This window comes from Corapipo altera, unplaced genomic scaffold, assembly GCF_003945725.1.
Source record: "Corapipo altera isolate COAL_440 unplaced genomic scaffold, ASM394572v1 301, whole genome shotgun sequence".
In the NCBI taxonomy this organism is placed as follows: domain Eukaryota; kingdom Metazoa; phylum Chordata; class Aves; order Passeriformes; family Pipridae; genus Corapipo; species Corapipo altera.
Genome location: NW_020884926.1, coordinates 2,331,315 through 2,349,158, shown reverse-complemented (window position 1 = coordinate 2,349,158; position 17,844 = coordinate 2,331,315). Strand labels below are relative to the sequence as shown.

At 54.3% G+C, this 17,844-nt stretch overlaps 1 protein-coding gene across 5 annotated transcripts in view; it reads left to right on the top strand.

The window, feature by feature from the left end:
• The first annotated feature begins 14,977 nt into the window (after nucleotides 1–14,977).
• The window catches only part of AGRN (agrin), a 114,026-nt gene continuing 111,159 nt past the window's right edge, over nucleotides 14,978–17,844 (top strand). For 3 of the 5 annotated variants that reach the window (XM_027658180.1, XM_027658179.1, XM_027658178.1), the window contains exon 1: nucleotides 14,979–15,584. In XM_027658180.1, the coding sequence (XP_027513981.1) occupies nucleotides 15,090–15,584 (495 nt within the window). In that variant the 5' untranslated portion in view covers nucleotides 14,979–15,089. Of the gene's footprint in view, nucleotides 15,585–17,844 lie in introns of all 5 variants that reach the window. The other 2 variants (XM_027658182.1, XM_027658183.1) reach the window with 2 other exon arrangements.

Below are 17,844 nucleotides of genomic sequence, written 5' to 3'. Positions count from 1 at the left end.
CCCCTGCCATGGGCAGGGACACCTTCCACTAGCCCAGGTTGCTCCAAGCCCCATCCAACCTGGCCTTGGACACTTCCAGGGATGGGGCAGCCACAGCTTCTCTGGGCAACCTGTGCCAGACCCTCACCACCCTCACAGGGGACAATTTCTTCCTAATATCCAATCTAAACCTGCTCTCTCTCAGTTGGAAATGAGTGTCCTGGGAGCTGTGCTTTGGTGAGCTCTGCTGATGGATCACTCTGGGTGTGCAGGACACTGAGGTACCTGCCCTGCACCCTCTCACACTTGGGCTCCTCAGGGGTCCTGGGAGCTCTTTGGGAAGGACAGTGCTGGGGGTGTATCCTGTCTCCCCACTGACGGCTGCTCCAACCTGGATCGTCCTTGCCAAAGATGCTCTGCAACAAGAGGTACCCAGAACAGCAGGAACCTTCTCCCCGGGGCGCTGTCCTGCTGTTTGGGGCAAAACAACTCCCGAAAGCAGAGCTCAGCCTTGTTCTCCTCCTGCTCCAACCTGGACACAGCCACTCCCTCCTCTCCCGCAGCAGCCAGCGGGTCTGGGAGCGCGGAGGGCGGGGATGCTCTGCCCAGCACGGCTCATTGACTCCGCCGGCCCCTCTCCCGCTGGTTTTCTGTCCTTTCTGATGTTTTAATAAGGCCGTTGCTGGTCGGGTGAAGCTAAAGCTGGAGATTCGCGTGCGCAAAAAAGGCGACGAAAGTTTGTTTCGGAGCCGCTTTTATCCAGGTTGAGGGAAAAGGAGCAATCCCAGGGCAGGGCTGGATCCAACGTGGGCTGTAGCATCCCAGTGGCCGGGGCTCCGGGCTGGACCCTCCGCCCCGCAGTGATGCTCCGGGACGGTGGGTGATCCTCCTGCTGCGGGTCCACTCCACCCCGCGGGGCTCCCCCGGGATTCTCCGGGATCCTCGGGGCTGCCGCGGGCTGCTCGTGCCCCCTGCCGGTCCCTTCCCGGTGTTTCCCGGTGTTTTCCAGTGTTTCCCGGCGGAGCGGGTGCACAGAGATCGCCCCCATTGTCCCGCGTTCATCCGTGGCGCCCTGATTCATTAAAACCCCCCATGATTTATGACAAACGCCCCCCGGCTTAGCCCTGCCCGTGCTCTGGGGTCGGGGGGCTCTGCAGGAGCCCAGGGGGAAGTCGAGGAGGTGAGGGATGGTCCTGAGTGGGGTCTGTGCTGGAGAGCAGAGCTGACAGCACACACGTGTCTGAGGACATGAGAAAGCTGAGATTTAGGATTGTAGAATCACAGAATCATGGAATGGTTTGGGTTGGAAGGGACCTAAAAGCTCAGCTCATTCCAACGCCCCCTGCCATGGGCAGGGACACCTTCCACTAGCCCAGGTTGCTCCAAACCCCGTCCAACTTGGCCTTGCACACCTCCAGGGATGGGGCATTTCTGGGTTACCTGTTCCAGTGCTTCACAGGGAAGATTTCTTCCTGTAATTTAATCCAAACCTCCCAATTTATGATTCTATGACTGTTCTATGAATCTGCCTAAGCTGGGCTGCCTGAAACTGGCCTTTCCCAGGTCTGCTCCTGCTCCTGCAGCTTCCCCTCTTGCCAGGCAGCCAGAGTGGGCATCGGTGGGCACTGAGGGTGATGCACAGCTCAGGCTGGGCACCGTGGCGTGCCCGGTTTTCCCTGCTCACACCCTGATGGCCCCTTTGGCCCCTGATGGCACGACCTGCGTTCCATCCCCTCACCCCAGAGCACGGTGCCAGCCCTGGGGGCACCTCTGCTGCTCCCGAGGGTGCGGGCCGTGCTCTGTGCTCGGTGGGCTCACGGTGCACCGCAGTTTTCCTCCACGAGAGGCCACTTTCCTCCTGAGTTTGCTGCTGCAGGGCCGGGGAAAGGCTCTCACTCGGGCGAGTGAGGCAGTGACAGCCCGTCCCCGGCATGGGGCTGGCCCGTCTCCTCCGGGATGGGGCTGGCTGTGCTTTTCTGCCCAAACCCAGCTCCTTCCCGGCTTTTCTTCACTGCTTCATGCAAGGAAGAGAGCAATTGGGAAGAAACCTCACCGGCGTTTTTCTCGAGATTGTACCTCCTGCCTGGCTTTCATAAATAACTCCCTTGGCATTGCAGGGCAGCAGAGGGGGCCAGGTGGGACCAGAGAAGCACAGACTGGGGGGTTGCATCCCACCTCTGATGCCAGTGATGCCGTGGGAAAACCTCATCGCAGAGTCACAGAATTGTTTGGGTTGGAAGGGACTTTAAAGCCCATCACATTCCAACCCCCTGCTGTGGCCAAGGACACCTCCCACTCCGTGCTTGGAGAGCCACCTGGATGCAATCCCATGCAGTGTCCTTTAGGATGACCCTGCACACCAGATCCACTGTGGTCCCTCCCATTCTGTGATTCCCACTGGGATAAACCCCCGGGAAGGAGGGCAGCTCACCCTGTCAAGCCCAGAAACAACGTGGCTTTGTGCTGAGGGGGTGACAAGGTGCAACTTGGAGTGGCGAGACTTCAAAAGCCTCAGGGCCACCCATGGCACATGGGCTGCCTGGCAGGCTGCAGGGTCAGCTCCTGGCAAGGAGACAGGCTGGTTAATTGGAAAGGCAAAGGGCCCTGAGAGCCTCAGCTCGCTGACAAAGGGATGCTCTGCTCTGTGTCTCCCCGCCAGCCACGCAGCTGGATGGCAGCCCAGACAGGCTGGTCCCAGCACCGGGCTCCAGAGCTGGAAAAGCCACCTCCTGTCTGCAGGGAGGGAGCAGGACTGGGTGCTACGTGAGGGGCTGTGCCCTCTCTGCCAGCAGCCAGAGGGGCAAGTGCAGCACCAGCCCTGCTGTGGTGCCCGGGTCCTGGCAGCCCAAAGCAAGGCCAGGATGAGGGGTCCTCAGCCACCTCTGTGCATGTTCTCTCATCTGCCCCTGAGAACCCCATCCTGCAGTGCTGGAGGGAGATCTGAGCCTCGTGCTTGCCACAGGCTCTGCTCTCAGGATGGCCTGAGACTCTCTTAGGTGCCTTTTGCCATCGTGTGTGGTGACGATGGGGGTTTGTCTGGTTGTGGAGAAGGATCTGGGCAGTCCTGGGGGACAACCAGCTCTCCCTGAGCCAGCAGCGTGCCCTGGGGGCCAAGGAGCCTGGAGTGCTGTGTCCAGGACAAGAGAGACATGAAGCTCCAGGAGCAGGCCCAGCAGAGGGTGACAGATGCTGAGGGGATGGAGCATCTCTGTGATGAGGAAAAGCTGAGGGAGCTGGGGCTGTTCAGCCTCCAGAGGAGACACTGAGAGGGGACATCCCCAGTGTGTGTCAGGGACTGAAGGGAGGGGGCAGGGGATGGACCAGGCTCTGCTGGGGGGGCAACAATGGCACAAGAGGAATGGGCAGGAACTGGTGCCCAGGAAGTTCCTCCTGGACATGAGGAACAACTTCTTTGCTGTGCAGTGACCCAGCACTGAACAGAGACCAGGGAGGGTGTGGAGTCTCCCTCACTGGGCAAATTCCCGACCCCTCTGGATACAATCCTGTGCCATGTGCTCTGGGATGACCCTGGGATGAGATGACCCACTGTGGTCCCCTCCAGCCTGACCCATTCTGTGAAATCCTCCTCTGGGGCAGAAGGAGGTTGGGCTGGTGCTCAAGCAACACTCCCATCCTCCTGAGTCCTGCCTTCTCCTCTCCTGAGTTTCCCCCTGTGCCAGCACACTCATTACTTAGGATCTGATTCCCTTTTTTCCATCACTGCACTGCAATGGCCAGTCAATACCTCAATCAGTGTGAGTGATATCAGAGCACCTCTTGGCTCTCTTATTGTTCCCCACTTGGTAAGGTTTTATGGCATTTCATTCCAGAGCAGCTTTCCTGCTGCCAGAGGCTCCAGCCAGCCCTTTACTTTAGCTGTATTAATTCTCCTGGGTCAGCCCTGCTTACGTCGTGCTTTTTAATTGAACATTCTTTTCCTGCCTCACTTCTGCATATTCAGCCTTGATTTGCTTCCAGTTCTGCAAGGAAGGAAAAGAATGAAGATGGCATTGGTTGAGCCAGGGACAGCACTCGTGAGAGGGACCCACCCTTAGTGGAACCAGCTAAAGGAGGGAATGAAGTGGAATGAAGGTCCCAATGGAAACTGAAACGGGTGCTGGTTCCTGATGGCCCTGCACAGGTTATCCAGAGAAGCTGTGGCTGCCCCTGGATCCCTGGAAGTGTCCAAGGCCAGGCTTGGAGCAACCTGGGCTAGTGGAATGTGTCCCTGCCCATGGCAGGGGTGGGACTGGCTGAGCTTTTAAGGTCCCTTCCAACCCAAACCATTCCATGATTCCATGATTTTATGAAAACAAGTGGGATAGAAGTGAGGAGACTTCACTTGGAGACAGTTTTGTCTCCTCGGGTCCAGGGAGACCCCAGGATGCTGGAGTTACTTGTTACATCAACCTGGCACAGCAGGCAAGCAACGTGTGTTCCTTCTGATCCCCAATCCAGGGCCAGCACCGGGATTGGGCTCATTTTGATGCCTCTCCTTGACTTTGGCAGCATTTTGGTGGGAGGTGAGGGGAGAGAGGTGCTGCTTCCAGACCCCACAGCCCTTGTTCTTTCCTGCCAGCACGACTGGAGTGGCTGACACTGCCCAGACCACCCAGGCTGGGAGAAAACCAGTCCAGGAAGGATCAGTTTGGCTTTAAACTGATTTTTGACTGAAGTGGTGCTGGTTTTGACTGGAGGGGAAGCAGGACATCAGAGGGATGTGAGACTTGTGAGCTGGTTTCTGTGCAGGGCCCAGCCCCAGCAAGCCTGGCGTGGCTACATTTGCTATAATAAGCATAAATCCAATTAATCCTCGTGCCTTGCCAAGGAGCAGTGGTGGGCTCTGCCAGCCTCTCTCAGGCTGAGGTCAGTCCTGCTGCAGCTTCCCTTGGAGCTCTCAGGATGCATGAGGCATCCCTTCCTTGCCACAGAGATATCCAGGGCACTAATGGGTTCCAAAAGTGGATTTGACTGACTGAGAATTATAAAGCCAGAATAGAATAAGTTGTTTGCTACAAATCCTGCTTGACTAGACTGGGAGCAAGCCCTGGGCAAACCTCTGGTCCCAGGGCTGAGCTTTGATTGGAACTACCACACCAGGAGCAGCAGGACAGATTTGCTTCCCTAACCTCCCTGCCACCAAAGCCTCTGGATTAAAGCCTCTGGTCCATTTTGGTACATTTTACTTTGGTTTTGCCTTATTGATCATCCATTTAATAAGATGGGGTCACTCCCAGATCTGACAGCGCTGCAACACAGAATCTTATTTCTAATCAGGGAATCACAGAATAGTTTGGGTTGGAAGGGACCTTAAAGGTCATCTCATTCCAACCCCTTGCCACAGGCAGGGACACCTTCCACTGTCCCAGGTTGCTCCAACCTGGCCTTGGGCACTTCCAGGGATGGGGCAGCCACAGCTTCTCTGGGTAACCTGTTCCAGTGCCTCAGCACCCTCACCTAGTGCTCCTTACAGCCCTGGAAGGGGGAGAGAAGAGATGGGATCCCTCCTCTGAATGGGAGCAGGGCTCCAGAGGTGCAGTCAGCTCATCCAGCCCCAGCTCAGCTCTGTCTCCAGGGTCTCCCTCCTGCCCAAATCTCCACTCTTGCCACTCTGCCGTTGCTGGCAGAGGTTGCTGCCTTCCCTGCAGTGCTGGTGCCAGGTCAGGGGTGCCCCAGCCCCCAGCTGTCTGCCAGGGCCCCCCGGGCTGCCTGGGTGTGAATGCACATCCTCTCTGGGCTGCCTTGGCACGGGCACAGCGACACAGGCAGGCCATGAGGAGCTGCTCAGCTCTGAGATCCCAGCACAGAGCTGTTCTCCCTGGTGAATGGCCTGGCTCCCCAGCCAGGATTATGTGTCTGAACAAGCCCTCAGCTCGGGAGCAGCTGTTTTCCAGCTACTGCCTAACAAAGAAAACTTTTATGGCTACAGAGAAAGAACAGGACTCGGGTTTTCTGCAGCAGCCATCTGATCTGAGAGCAGCAGGGCTTTAGGAACCCGCTGAGGGGCTGAGCTGCTCCTCATGTGTGTGTGTGGTCACCCACACCCTGCCACCCTCCCGGGCTGGGACCTGCCGGCTCAGCACCACCCACACCACAGGATCGCACCCATGGGCATGAACAGGCAGTGCCTTCCCCTTGGCACCAGGTGCATCTCTCTCCCTGCCTGCCTTAAAACCCTTCCAGGCTTTCCCACCGACCTGGACATTGCACCACGAGCTGTCTGTGCTGTCCAAGAACCAGGAACTCAGCCCGGCCGGGGCTCTGAGCTTCGGTTTCTCACGGTGGGCTCACGTCCTTCCCCTTGCAGACTCCATCCTCTCCTCTTCCCTCTGCCTCTCCCCCATTTCCCAGATGAAGAACCACAGAGAACAGACAGTCTGCAAGTGCCTGAGTCAGAGGAGCCTAATGGATGAGGCGGCAATTCACTGAGAGAGCACTTTGTTTAATTGAAAGGCTCTGCCTGTTGCTGCCAAAGGGGAGCCAGAATGTGGTTCCCCTGACAGGTCCTAAGTAGCTGACAGGATAGATGGAGGCTCAGGCCCCCAGCCCTGCTGTGTTCAGCTCCTTGGCTCTCCTCCTGCTCCCTGCAGCAAGCTGAGTCGCCCTGGCAGGACAGTGGCACCTTGGCAGGACAGTGGTACCTTGCCAAGGAGGTGGTACCTTGCCAGGGTGTCTCTCAGCGCAGCAGTGCAATCAGGAGGCAGATTTGTGCCCTGCCAAGGAGGATTTGACTGCTCCCCCTTGGGTGCAGCAGCTTATGGGGCGTGAAGGAGGCTGTATCCTGGTTTTGCCCACTTTCTGCAGCTTGGCCTGGATTAGCAAAGGAGGTCGGAGGGGAAAAGCATCTTCACAGAATCCTGGGATGGTTTGGGTTGGGAGGGACCTCTAGAGGTCATCTTTAAGAGCTCCTCCTAAACTGAATTAAGGGAGAGGCTTAGAAGGATGATAGACGTGTGTAATATTGTATATATATAGTTGCTTTTAGCTTGTACAGTATTTAATTTGTGTAGAATAAATGTATATATCTTCCCTTCCCTTTCCCCCTACAGAGGTGTGTCTGCCTGAAAGTTTCCCTTTGGTGTTGAGGTAAAATTGTGGGAAGGGGTGGGGGAAGCCTGGAAATTGGAATTTGGATTTTTGTGATGGTTCAAACCACCACATAGTGCCACCCCCCTGCAATAAGATTTTTCCCTCTGATTTCTCTCTCTCTGTCTCTCTCTTTGGCAACTTTTTGTTGACACCAGGCCTTTTATTTGGGCTCAGCACTTTGCAGGGCATCCAGCTGACAGATCCAGGGACAGGAGGATTCTGTGGAGTCCATTTGGGCAGGGGCACTCAGAGGGCAGGCTGCCCCCCTCCATCCAGCCTCTTTAACCACATTGCTGGGCACAGCTGGCCCTTCAGCTGGCAATTCCTTGGCAGTGCACTCCAGGAGCTTTGCCTGAGGGCTCAAAGCCTGGGCTGCCCCATCCCTGGGGAGGGAGGATCCTTACCAACACTCCACTCATTCCCTGGCCAGGAGAATGAAAGCAGCCTCAGCTCCTGCTCTCCTGGCCCCTCTCCCTGCATGGCCTGAGCTGAGCCAGGAGGTGTCAAGCTGGGAGTGTGTTCCCACATCTTCAGTGCCCTCCCTCCTGCCCTGATGGACCACCAGGACTCACACAAAGCTCCAGCCCCCGTGGGACAGCGTTCCCTGCAGTTTGCACCGGGAAAAGGTGGGATTTAGAAGGGCAGTGACTTCCCCCAGGGGCTGGGTGCCCTGCCCTGCCTCAGCAGCATCCCTTTGCTGTGCTGTGCTGGGGAAGAGCAGGCAGGAAGAGGTTAACTCAGCCCGGTCCCTGCTCTGTGTGTGTGCAGAATAATGAATGCAGAGGAGAGCTTTGGGGAGATTCAGTGAGAAGCAGCTTCTCCTCAGTGCTGGCTTTTCTCAGCTTGGCACCAGGAGGATGAAATATTTCCTGGTCACTCCGTGTGTGTGACTCAGAAATTGACTTTCAGATAGAAGAAATCTTTTAAGAGCCCAGAGTTTCAATGTCTTTTCTTTTTTTCCTCCTTCTCTCTCTCTTTTTTTTTTTTTTTTTGTGCCCACACTAATGGCAAGAGCAGCAGCTGCATTAAGTGTTTTGGATAAAATTCAACACAAAAGCCTCTATCTCCTGCGGAGTTTGGTCCAATAAATCCTGCTTTAAGTATGAAATGGGTTTAGGGGAGTGTGAAACCACAACTGGGGAGGGCTGGGTGCCTCTGTGCCCGCTGCCTCAGCGGGCACCACACAGCCCTTTTGGCACAGGAGCTCAGGGAAGAGGAGCTGGGCAGAGGCTTCAGCAGCTTTGCAGGGGTTGCCAAGGGCCCTTGGAGGGACTGTTAAAACCTTGGCTCCTTGATCCTCCAAAAAAAAAAAAAGAGGGAGAAAGGAAAAAGCTGGATCCCTGCATGCCCTGAATCTTAATCTCTTCCCTTTCAGCTCGAGTCCTGCTTCCCAGCACCATCCATGTTTTCCATTAAGGAGAAAGCTGTGGCATTTGCCAGTGCCAGGATGGTGGCTCAAAGCCTGCTGCCCATCTCTGTTGCAGCCCTTGGCCCCCTGGGACCCCCCAAATTCTGAGGGCAGTGTGTTCCACAGGGCAGGGGATGCCATTGGTAGGAAGTGGCACAGCCCTGGCTGTGGGAGCTCACAAATTCCCGTTATTTTAAAGAGCTTGTGGCAGAAGGAAACGGGATATAGGTTGCCCAGAGAAGCTGTGGATGCCCCTGGATCCCTGGAAGTGTCCAAGGCCAGGTTGGATGGGGCTTGGAGCAACCTGGGCTAGTGGAAGGTGTCCCTGCCCATGGCAGGGGGTGGAACCAGATGAACTTTTAGGTCCCTTCCAAACCATTCCATGATTCTGTATTTCTCTCTGACAAAAAGAACAGGGATGGGTCACCAGCACCACGTGTTTCCTGTAATAGAGTTTGAACCAAATTTGACGTGGAGAGACCTCTGATCTCAGAGACAGCAACATCCCCCAAGTTGCCTTGACACAGGGAGGGGCCACCTGGGGAAAAAAATGGGCCTTTCCAGGTGGGAAATCTTAAACCAAAATAGCTGAGGACAAACTGGGGCAGCCCAGGGAGCCCCACGATGGGCAGTGGTGAGATGAGAGCAGCGCCTGGGTGCATCCATCTCGAGCTGGGCAAAAAAGCATCCCTTACACAAAAACACGTGTCTCTGGGCTCAGAAATTACCTGGTATCTAAAGCAGAAAAGGCTCTCTGTGTCCCACTCAGAATATTCTTCAGCCCCACACTGCTCCATCTGTGCCTTTCATGTCAAACCCCACCCCAGGCACCACCAGTGTCCAGGAGCCTGGGCCCTCTCTCTTGTCACCCTCCGAGCACTTGGAGAGCTGAAATTTTTTGCTGTATGGGGACGAAAAAATCGCTTTGGTTGCACTTTCTCTCCAGCTAATCCAATTTGTCTCCTTACTGCTTTCAAATGCCTTTTAAGGATTCCCAGCAATGTATTAGAGAAATCCATTTGCTGAGATGCAGCAAAAGGGGGGATGGGAGGGGGGCATTTTTATTTTACAGTTATTAGTGGGCGACAAGGTAAGTAACTCGGGGAAGATTGATCACCCAGCTAAGCATTTTTACTTTCTCAATTAATCCTGGCATGATTGTAATAAATCCAGGAGTGGGAGTAATTAGATGTGAACGGACCTCACTTCCTTTTGCTGCTGTGTGTCAGGGGTAATGGATAGAGACATCTTTCTCCTGGAAGTGGCCTAGGGAGACGTCCAGTTAGATGGGATTTCTGGAAAGAAAGATAGATGTCAGGGGCCAGTGTTCACTTTTTCCTCAATGGAGAACAGATTTATGCTATCAATCCACATTAAGAAGCCTTCATGGCTACACAGAAATCCAACAAGAGTAATTCAATTAGCCCCATGCACTTTTTCAGATGGGATTTGATAATGGGAGATCATTTGCCCTGAAGTTCACGCTGAATTTTCTTTCTGCTTCTTTCTTTTTTATTTCTTTTTTTTTTTTTTTGACTAAAGGAGTCATTGTGGTTCACTGGGTGCTTTTGTCCCCAAGCTGAGGGGTTGCTAGGTTAAGTCCTAAACCATGCTGGAGGTTCATGGCCACTAAAAGGCAGCGAGGTGGCACCTGTACGAGTGTGTGTCGCTCTGATCTGCTGGATGTGGACACAAAAAACCCTCTTCCCTGCCTGACTGCAGCCCTTCATCTCATGCCATCATAGACCAGGCTGAATTCCTCCTACCCTGTTATTACAGCACATAACACTCAGTGGTTTGGGGTTTTTATGCTCAGACTCCTGCAGTCACGTGAACATGTGCAAATTCAGCATAATTCCCTGCTTTTAAAGCTGAGGGTTTAGGATCACGCTGTGGAGAAGAGCTTGCATGCCAGTAGCTCCTAAATCTTGGGGCAAAACTGACATTTCAGAAGATTAGCTTTACATTTTCAAGGCCGATTCGGGGAGGAAGAATTGAATTTGTGTCCGGAGGATGTGACAGATCCCCACGTGCTCCTTGTTTTCCCCCTTAACTAAGGGGAAAGGGCTTTGCAGGTCACCAGCCACTGATCCAAGTGGTCCTGTCCCTCACCCCTGCACGGGGACAGCAGCTCTCTTGTCACTCCACTTGGATGCTGCATCATGGCCAAAGTGGGATGAAGCCTCTGCGTGTGGGTCCTCTGACAGGGAGCTGCTCCCACTGAGATCTCATTAATAGATTTACTTATTTGAAAGTCATTATACAGGCAGACAGCCTCATAGATGGAGGATCCCAGGGGCAACTTGTTAGCAGCTGCTCTGTAGCTACATCAAGAGGTTTTCTAACAGTACACAAAAGACATTTGACAATGTCAGAAACCACCGAGAGGGATTAACTTAAAAGAGAAAGGGAGGGAGGGGGGGGGAAGAAAAGCACAATAAAACATGTCTTGGAGCTTATCAGAGATGGAGCAGAAAAACCAGCCAGTGGGGTGTAGAGACAACCAGTGAGGGAACCAGGGGCCAGCCCAAGCAGGAATGGGGACAAGGTTTCTCACCCCTGGGGAAGCATTTCCGACCGGCGGCGGGGCCGGGTTTTGATTTGCCAGGGTATTCACACAGGGCTTTTATTTGCTTTAAAGGCTTGGCTTAAAATCCTGTGGGTTTCCTGCTCTGACGTGTGTGTGCCACAGCAGTGTGAGGGACGGGCTCTGCTCTGGGCCCAGGATCACAGAATAAGGAATGGTTTGGGATTGGAAGGGACTTTAAAGCTCATCCAGTCCCTCCTCTTGCCATGGGTAGGGGCAGGTTCCACTAGCCCAGATTGCTCCAAGCTCTGTCCAACCTGCCCTTGGACACTTCCAGTGCACCCACAGCTTCTCTGGGCAACCTGTATCCCATTTTCATCAAGTTCCAACCCCTCAAAGACAGAAGGATTTACTCCACTTTCACTGATACCATGACTCTCAGATACCCCACCTGATACACCCTAAAGGATCTGCTCTCAGCAAGTCCCCACAGACATCAAGCCCCTCTGAGAGGAGCTGGAGGGTGAAGGTATGACCCTTGTGACAGCCCTGGCTGAGAGCTGTGACAACAAACACCATGAAAGGGAAGTGCTTCGGGGTCAAAGAGTGGAGAGATGCTGCAGTAAAATGCTGAGTGCAGCAGGAGTGTCTGTGCAGCCCTTCTGGAGAGGCAAGAACACACAGCAAATGAGAGACCTTTGCAGGGTTGCTCAGCCCCAGCCTGAAAGAAGTTCATCTGTTAAAATTAGGAAAAAAAAATCTTCAAAGGACTCCAAAAAAAAAAATTACAATCCTGCCGAAAATGTGACAGCTGCCACCGCTGGAGGGGAAAGCCCTGATGAGGGGAGAAGCCTGGCCCAGAAAGTTGACTTCAGATGTGTAAGAAATAACCCTGGACATCCCCGGAGCTGGGAGACAAACAGGTGTCTGCAGGTCAGGGTGGCTCAGCTGAGCAGTGCCAGGCAGGGTCCCACAGCCCCAGGGGGTTTGTGAAACCACCCGAGGGGGATGATCACAGAGCACCCCCTCCCTCTCCTCTCCCCAAATTTCAGCCCTCCTTCCCTTTAAAAAAACACCTGGAATTTCCATCCAAACTCCACACAGCAAACCCTGTGTCATCCCTCGTGGGTTTTGCAAGATATTTGGATTTTTTCAGAGCTGCCTCCAAACAAGTTCAGGGGAGTTTTCACGAGGCCCAGGTTTGCTGTGAAGGGCCGGCACAAAGCTCAGGGTTTTGGGTATTTTTTGCCAGTTAAAAGGTTTATTTATTTTATGCACCAATTTGCCAAAGAGTTTTTCCCAGTTTTCCCACAGAACCATCAGTGTCTTGGCCTGTTTCTCCTCTTATCAGTGTGAGGTGTGGGGATGTGCAGGTTGTCCCTAAAAAGGTGCTCACTACTTAATTTTTCAAATAACATGTAACTATTGTAATCCATTGGATTTTGTTTTGCTAACCTGTAATAAAAAATATGGGACCGTTACCCTTTTAACAAGCTTAGAATGTCATTTTTTTTTCATTTTTCTCTTTTCCCAAAAATGTGTACCTGATATGTTGCAGACACAAATTTTAGGTGCATTATTGTGATTCTGTTGACTGTAATGACATAGAATTGAAAATAACATTTTTTTTTTGTCATTGTTTAATTTATACAGAGGGCTTTTTCAGAGTTTGACAGAAGAAAATAATAGCTGCTCTCCCTCTCCTGCTTTCCTTTGGAAAACCCTCCTCTTTTTTGAACACCATTAAACCTGCACGAGGAGATTGAGATCCCAGGAGATTGAGATCCCGGGCTGCTCGTGTCTCACCTCCCCCAAAAAAGCCTACAAGGCTGATTAAGTCCACTCAAAGAACCCACCAGATTGGGGGCAAATACATCAAAAAAAAAAAAAAGCCTGTGAAATCCATTTTTCCCTTCACAGCTTTGAAAGCAGATGGTGGGGTGGGGCTAAAAGGAGAGAACTAACAAACAGAAAATAGTACAAACACAGTGTAAATAATTCTTCCCCTCTCCTCTCCTCAAAGTGCTGGAGCAGAGTGTCACAGCTGGTTTCTTCCAGCCCCAAGCTGAGGTTGTTCCTGTGATTTACAGTCGAGCAGCGCTCGAGGAATACAATAAAAATTAATAATTAAAACAGGGGGAAAAAAAATATAATCTGCCAGGCAGCGTGAAATATTTTTAGCTGATTGCTGGAGTTTGTAGGAGCAGTGATGTAGTAATGGAGCCCTTTGTGAGGAACCTCCACGGGGATGATTGCAGGGCCTGGGCTTGGCTTGGGATGGATGGAGTCTTCCCACTGCAGCTCAGCCAGAAATCACGCTTTTTTGGGGAAGTTTTTTGGGGAAGAAAACGTGGTGTTGTGTATCCTGCTTCAGGTCACTTTGCCCTGTGGCACCTTCTTGTCACAGGATGGTCCCTGGGGTTTTACAGGCAGCTTTGGGGGAGTTACACCCTGCCAGGTGAAGGCAGGTTTCCTGCAGGCCTGAGTGCACTGTGGGCCACTTTCCTCTGAAAACCATCTCTCTGAAGCCCTCACCGAGGTGATAAAATAATTCATGCCTTGGAACAGGCAGCCTTCCTTCGGTGCTGAGCTGGGAACCCAGATTTATGGGGCAGAAATGGGAGCTTTGAGTGGAATGAGAGCTGGGAGAGGGCGTGGGGTTTACAAGAACAGCCCCAGCATTGAGGCAAAGTCACCATGGGAATGCCAAGTGCCTGGTTTAAGACAGAAAATGCACAGTTTGCCTTCTCTGTGAACCACCCAGCAGCTGGGATACCTCCAGGTTTATGTGATCTCTGGTGTTTCATCCTCTTCAGGGTAGAAGGTAGGCTTGGACAGCGTTTTGAGCACTCAGATTTATTTATTCCTATCTCGTAGCTAAATTCTGTTTCTGTTCCAGGGGAGACAAAAAGGATTGGCACATCCACAGTTGCAGGGGCAAACAGCACAAACAGGCTGCTCAGAATTTAGGGCACGAGCAGGATGGGGATGCAGAGCTGCTGAGGGCAGGATGCTGCTGTGTGTTGAAACATGTTCATCAGGGAAGGACACAGGGGGCACATCATGTGTCATCCCTCTCCTGGCACGGTGGTACTGGCAGTGGTTAAACTTCACCCTGAGATTGGGAATTCACCCTGGGTCACAAAAGGGACTTGTTTAGGGCCATCAAGTAAAACAGCCTTGTAAATCGCCTCTGGGGGCCGGCTAATTTATGGAGGGGAGAAACAATATCCCTCCCCTGGTGCCACTTAACTTTTCATTTTATATCTGCAGTAATTGCACATGACATCTGGAAAAATTGCCGTCCAGTTCCCCCAGGAAAAGCCGGGGCAGGAGGTCGTGGTGCTCCAGGGGCTGACACCCCCCATTCCCTGGAAGTGTTCAAGGCCAGGCTGGACGGGGCTTGGAGCAATCCGGGCTAGTGGAAGGTGTCCCTGCCCGCGGCAGGGGGTGGCACTGGGTGATCTTTAAGGTCCCTTCTAACCCAAACCACTCCGTGATCCCGCGATTCCATCACTCCACGGGAGGGTGGGTGGCTCTGTGGTCGGGGTACACCCTGAACCCCTCTCCCTGAGCACCATCTCCCCCTGGGAACCCCGGGGAGCGGGTGATGGCCCAGGCGTGGGTGGCTCGGTTTGCCCCGGCACGGAGCACTCGTCGCATCTCTCCGGAGCAGGACCAACCCTGCCTCAGTTTCCCCACGGGAAAACCGGGAGCATCCCCGGTGGCAGCCCCCAGGGGCGAAACAGGGGGATGGAAACGCCGGGGTCCCACCGCCGCGGGGGAGGAGACCCCTGGACGGGGCTGGGCTCCAGCTGTCGCTCATTCTGGGGGGGCAGCGGGGCCGGCTGCGGTCCCTACACCTTTAAAAGTCTCCTCACGTTGCGGCGCTGATTATCCATTAACCCGAGGCGAGCTCCCTTTTCCTGGGGGTGGCGTTCGCGGCAGCTCCGCAATAAGAGCTGGCAGCAGGGCGGGCGGACGCGCTGCCTTCCTCCCTTTCTCTTTCTCTCTCTCTCTCTCCCCCTCCTCCCCCCCCCCCCCACCCCTGCCCCCGCTCCCTTCCTTATCAGCAATTCAGATTGCATGCAAATCTGCGGGCTTTCTTACAGGGGCAAGGCAGAGAGGACCGAGCGCTGCTCGCCGGCCGCGGCTTCACGGAGAGATATCTCCTCCTCCTCCTCCTCCTCCTCCTGGGATTTTCCTCCTTCTCCCCTCCCCTGCTCTCCCCTCCCCTCGCTGCCTCCCTCCCTCCCTCCTCTCTTTCTTTCCTCCTTTTCACCTCCTCGAACAAAAGTAGCCCTTCTCCCTGCGCCTGCGAGCGGGGCCGCTTTGTCTGCCCGCGCCGTCGGGGGACCGGGCCCGGGCCGGCAGCGGGACCGGACCGGGGCCATGGGGGCACAGCGGGCGGACGGTGCCCGGGCGCTGCTGGCGCTGCTGGGACTGGGATTAGGACTGGGACTGGCGACCTGCCCCGAGCGGGAGCTGGAGCGGAGGGAGGAGGAGGCCAACGTGGTGCTGACGGGCACGGTGGAGGAGATCATGAACGTGGACCCGGTCCACCACACCTACTCCTGCAAGGTAAGGGGGTGCCGGGGGGCAACTTTCACCCCCCTCCCCCCTCTCCCGACGGGGCGCCGGCCGGGTTTAGGGCGCATGTGGTTCTGATTGTGTGCGCCGGGGCTTTGGGGTGTAATTAGGTATTTTTAGACTGCGGAGTCGCTCCCGCAGCTGTGTCGAGGGGGAATCTCTCAAGGTTGCTTTTTATGGGCATTTCCCTCCTTGCCGTGATGCGGGAGCCGGTTCCCAACTTTCTCTCTGGCAGGGTTTGGGCTGCCGGGAAGGTGCTCGGAGCCGCTCGCTGCCTCTACCCCAGGGCTCCCTGTTTACTTTAGCAGCATCTTGAGTTCCTCCAGCTCGAGCTATTGTTTAACTACGAATCTGGCCTCTGGCTATGGGTTTTTTTTTTTTTCCTCCCCCCTAAGCTGAGAGACGGTGAAGTACTGAGCAACCTGAAATACCATCCGCCTGCTTGACAGAAAACGTGCTGGATGGCTTAACCCTTCCCGGGGCAGGAATCTCACTTGCAAGGACATGCTGCTACGCTGCCTTTTCCTCTTCTTCCCCCCCCCCCCCCCCCCCCCTTTTCTGCCCCTCCTTAAAAAAAAAAAAAAAATCCTGCGGTTCCTGCCTGTGGTTTGGTGCTAAGCAGGGCCTGGGGTGATGCTCAGCGGTGCGTTGGTGGGAGAGCTCTGCCGGGGCAGGGGAGGGTGAACTTCACGCCGTGGTGTTGCCCCGTGTTCCTGGAGCATCTCTCTGAGCCCAGGGAAGCAGCCGAGCAGCCTCTGCCTGCCCAGCTGGTGCCCGGGTGCCTCCCGCCTGCTCTGCCCCGCGAGGAACAATCTGTACCTCGCAAATTAGATCACAGACCCTCCAGGCTCGAGCAGGGACCGTATGTTTGCGGAGTGTCTGGCACATCCTGGGTGCTACGTGGAAAATTAATGAGCTGCTGCTCGCAGCCGGTGTCCTGCGGCAGCGCCGGGCACAGATGGTGGGGTGGATGTGGCCACCTGAGGCTGGGGCAGGGGTGCCACGAGGGAGGTGGTCCAGGGAGGCCGGTGATGAGGCAGAAATGCCCGCGTGGAAAACGAGGCTCTTTGCTCGCACCGCAGACACGCAGCGAGGTGTCTGGCTGGTGTAAAACCATCTCGCCGCATCAGAGCGAGACCCTGGGCCAGGAAACGCCGCGATGGGGAAACCTGCTGGCTCAGCAGCTCTCTCTGCCTTTGGAAGGTGCAATCCATCCAGCCCGAGCTGGAGCGGCCAGGGAGGGAACCTGGGCTGCCTGCAGTGGCTTTATGTGAAACGCAGTTGGCTTCCTTATTCTCGGGAAGGGAATCTCTTGTGCTACTCACTCCAGAGTTGATGGTGGGATTTTGCTCCTGCCCATTCCTAGTGTTATAACAGCACCTGAAGGCCAGAACGTGCTCCCAAGATCCCCTTTCAGTCCTGGAGTCCTGTAAGAGAAAGTGAAAGGAGGAAAACCTTCTCTCCTGCCTTAGATGGAAGTGCCCATCCCATCCCTGGTCACGCTGTGACATTTGGCACTCTTCATAGGACAGTGGTTCTCAGGCCCTTCACCTGCACATCATCCTGCTCTGTGGCATTTTTAATGGCATTTCATAGTGTGTTTGCAGGGAAAAAAAAGCTTTGAAATGGGACTTTGGGGTGTCTTAAGGACCTGAAAGCAGATAAATCTCCCCTAACTATAATGACTTGTAAATGAGTAGCTCTGCAGCAGCTGTTGGCTTGTTTCACTCCAAGATCTCCCAGAGTGTTGGAATTGCTCTGGATTCTGCTGATGCTGGGTTAGGCATGCCTGGAGTTTGGTTTGGGTTGGTTGTTTTGTTGGTTTGGGTTTTTTGTTTGTTTGTTTGTTTGTTTTTTTGTTTTGTTTTTGTTTTTGTTTTTTTTTTAACACCAAGCACCTGAATTCCAACAGGGCAGTTTGGGCATTAAACCTGAGCTCTGCCCTCACAGGGACCCTGCTGCCCTGTGGGACTGGGATAAGCCCAGGAACAGAGAGGATCTGGCTGGTGAGGAAATTCAGGTGTAATTCCTCACTGTCATTCCCTGGGGTTACCTCCAGATCCCGCAGTTATCTCCTGTCAGGTTCTTCTTTATCTGCAGAGGAGAGGCAAGGGCCAAGTGTGTGGTGGGAGTTCCCTGGGGCCCACACCCAAAATACTGAGTGTTACTGGTGCTGGGTGGTCTGGGAGGGAGCAGGCATGTGGATATCTGTGAGTGCTGCACTGGGGTATTGTTCTTCCCAGTTAAACTC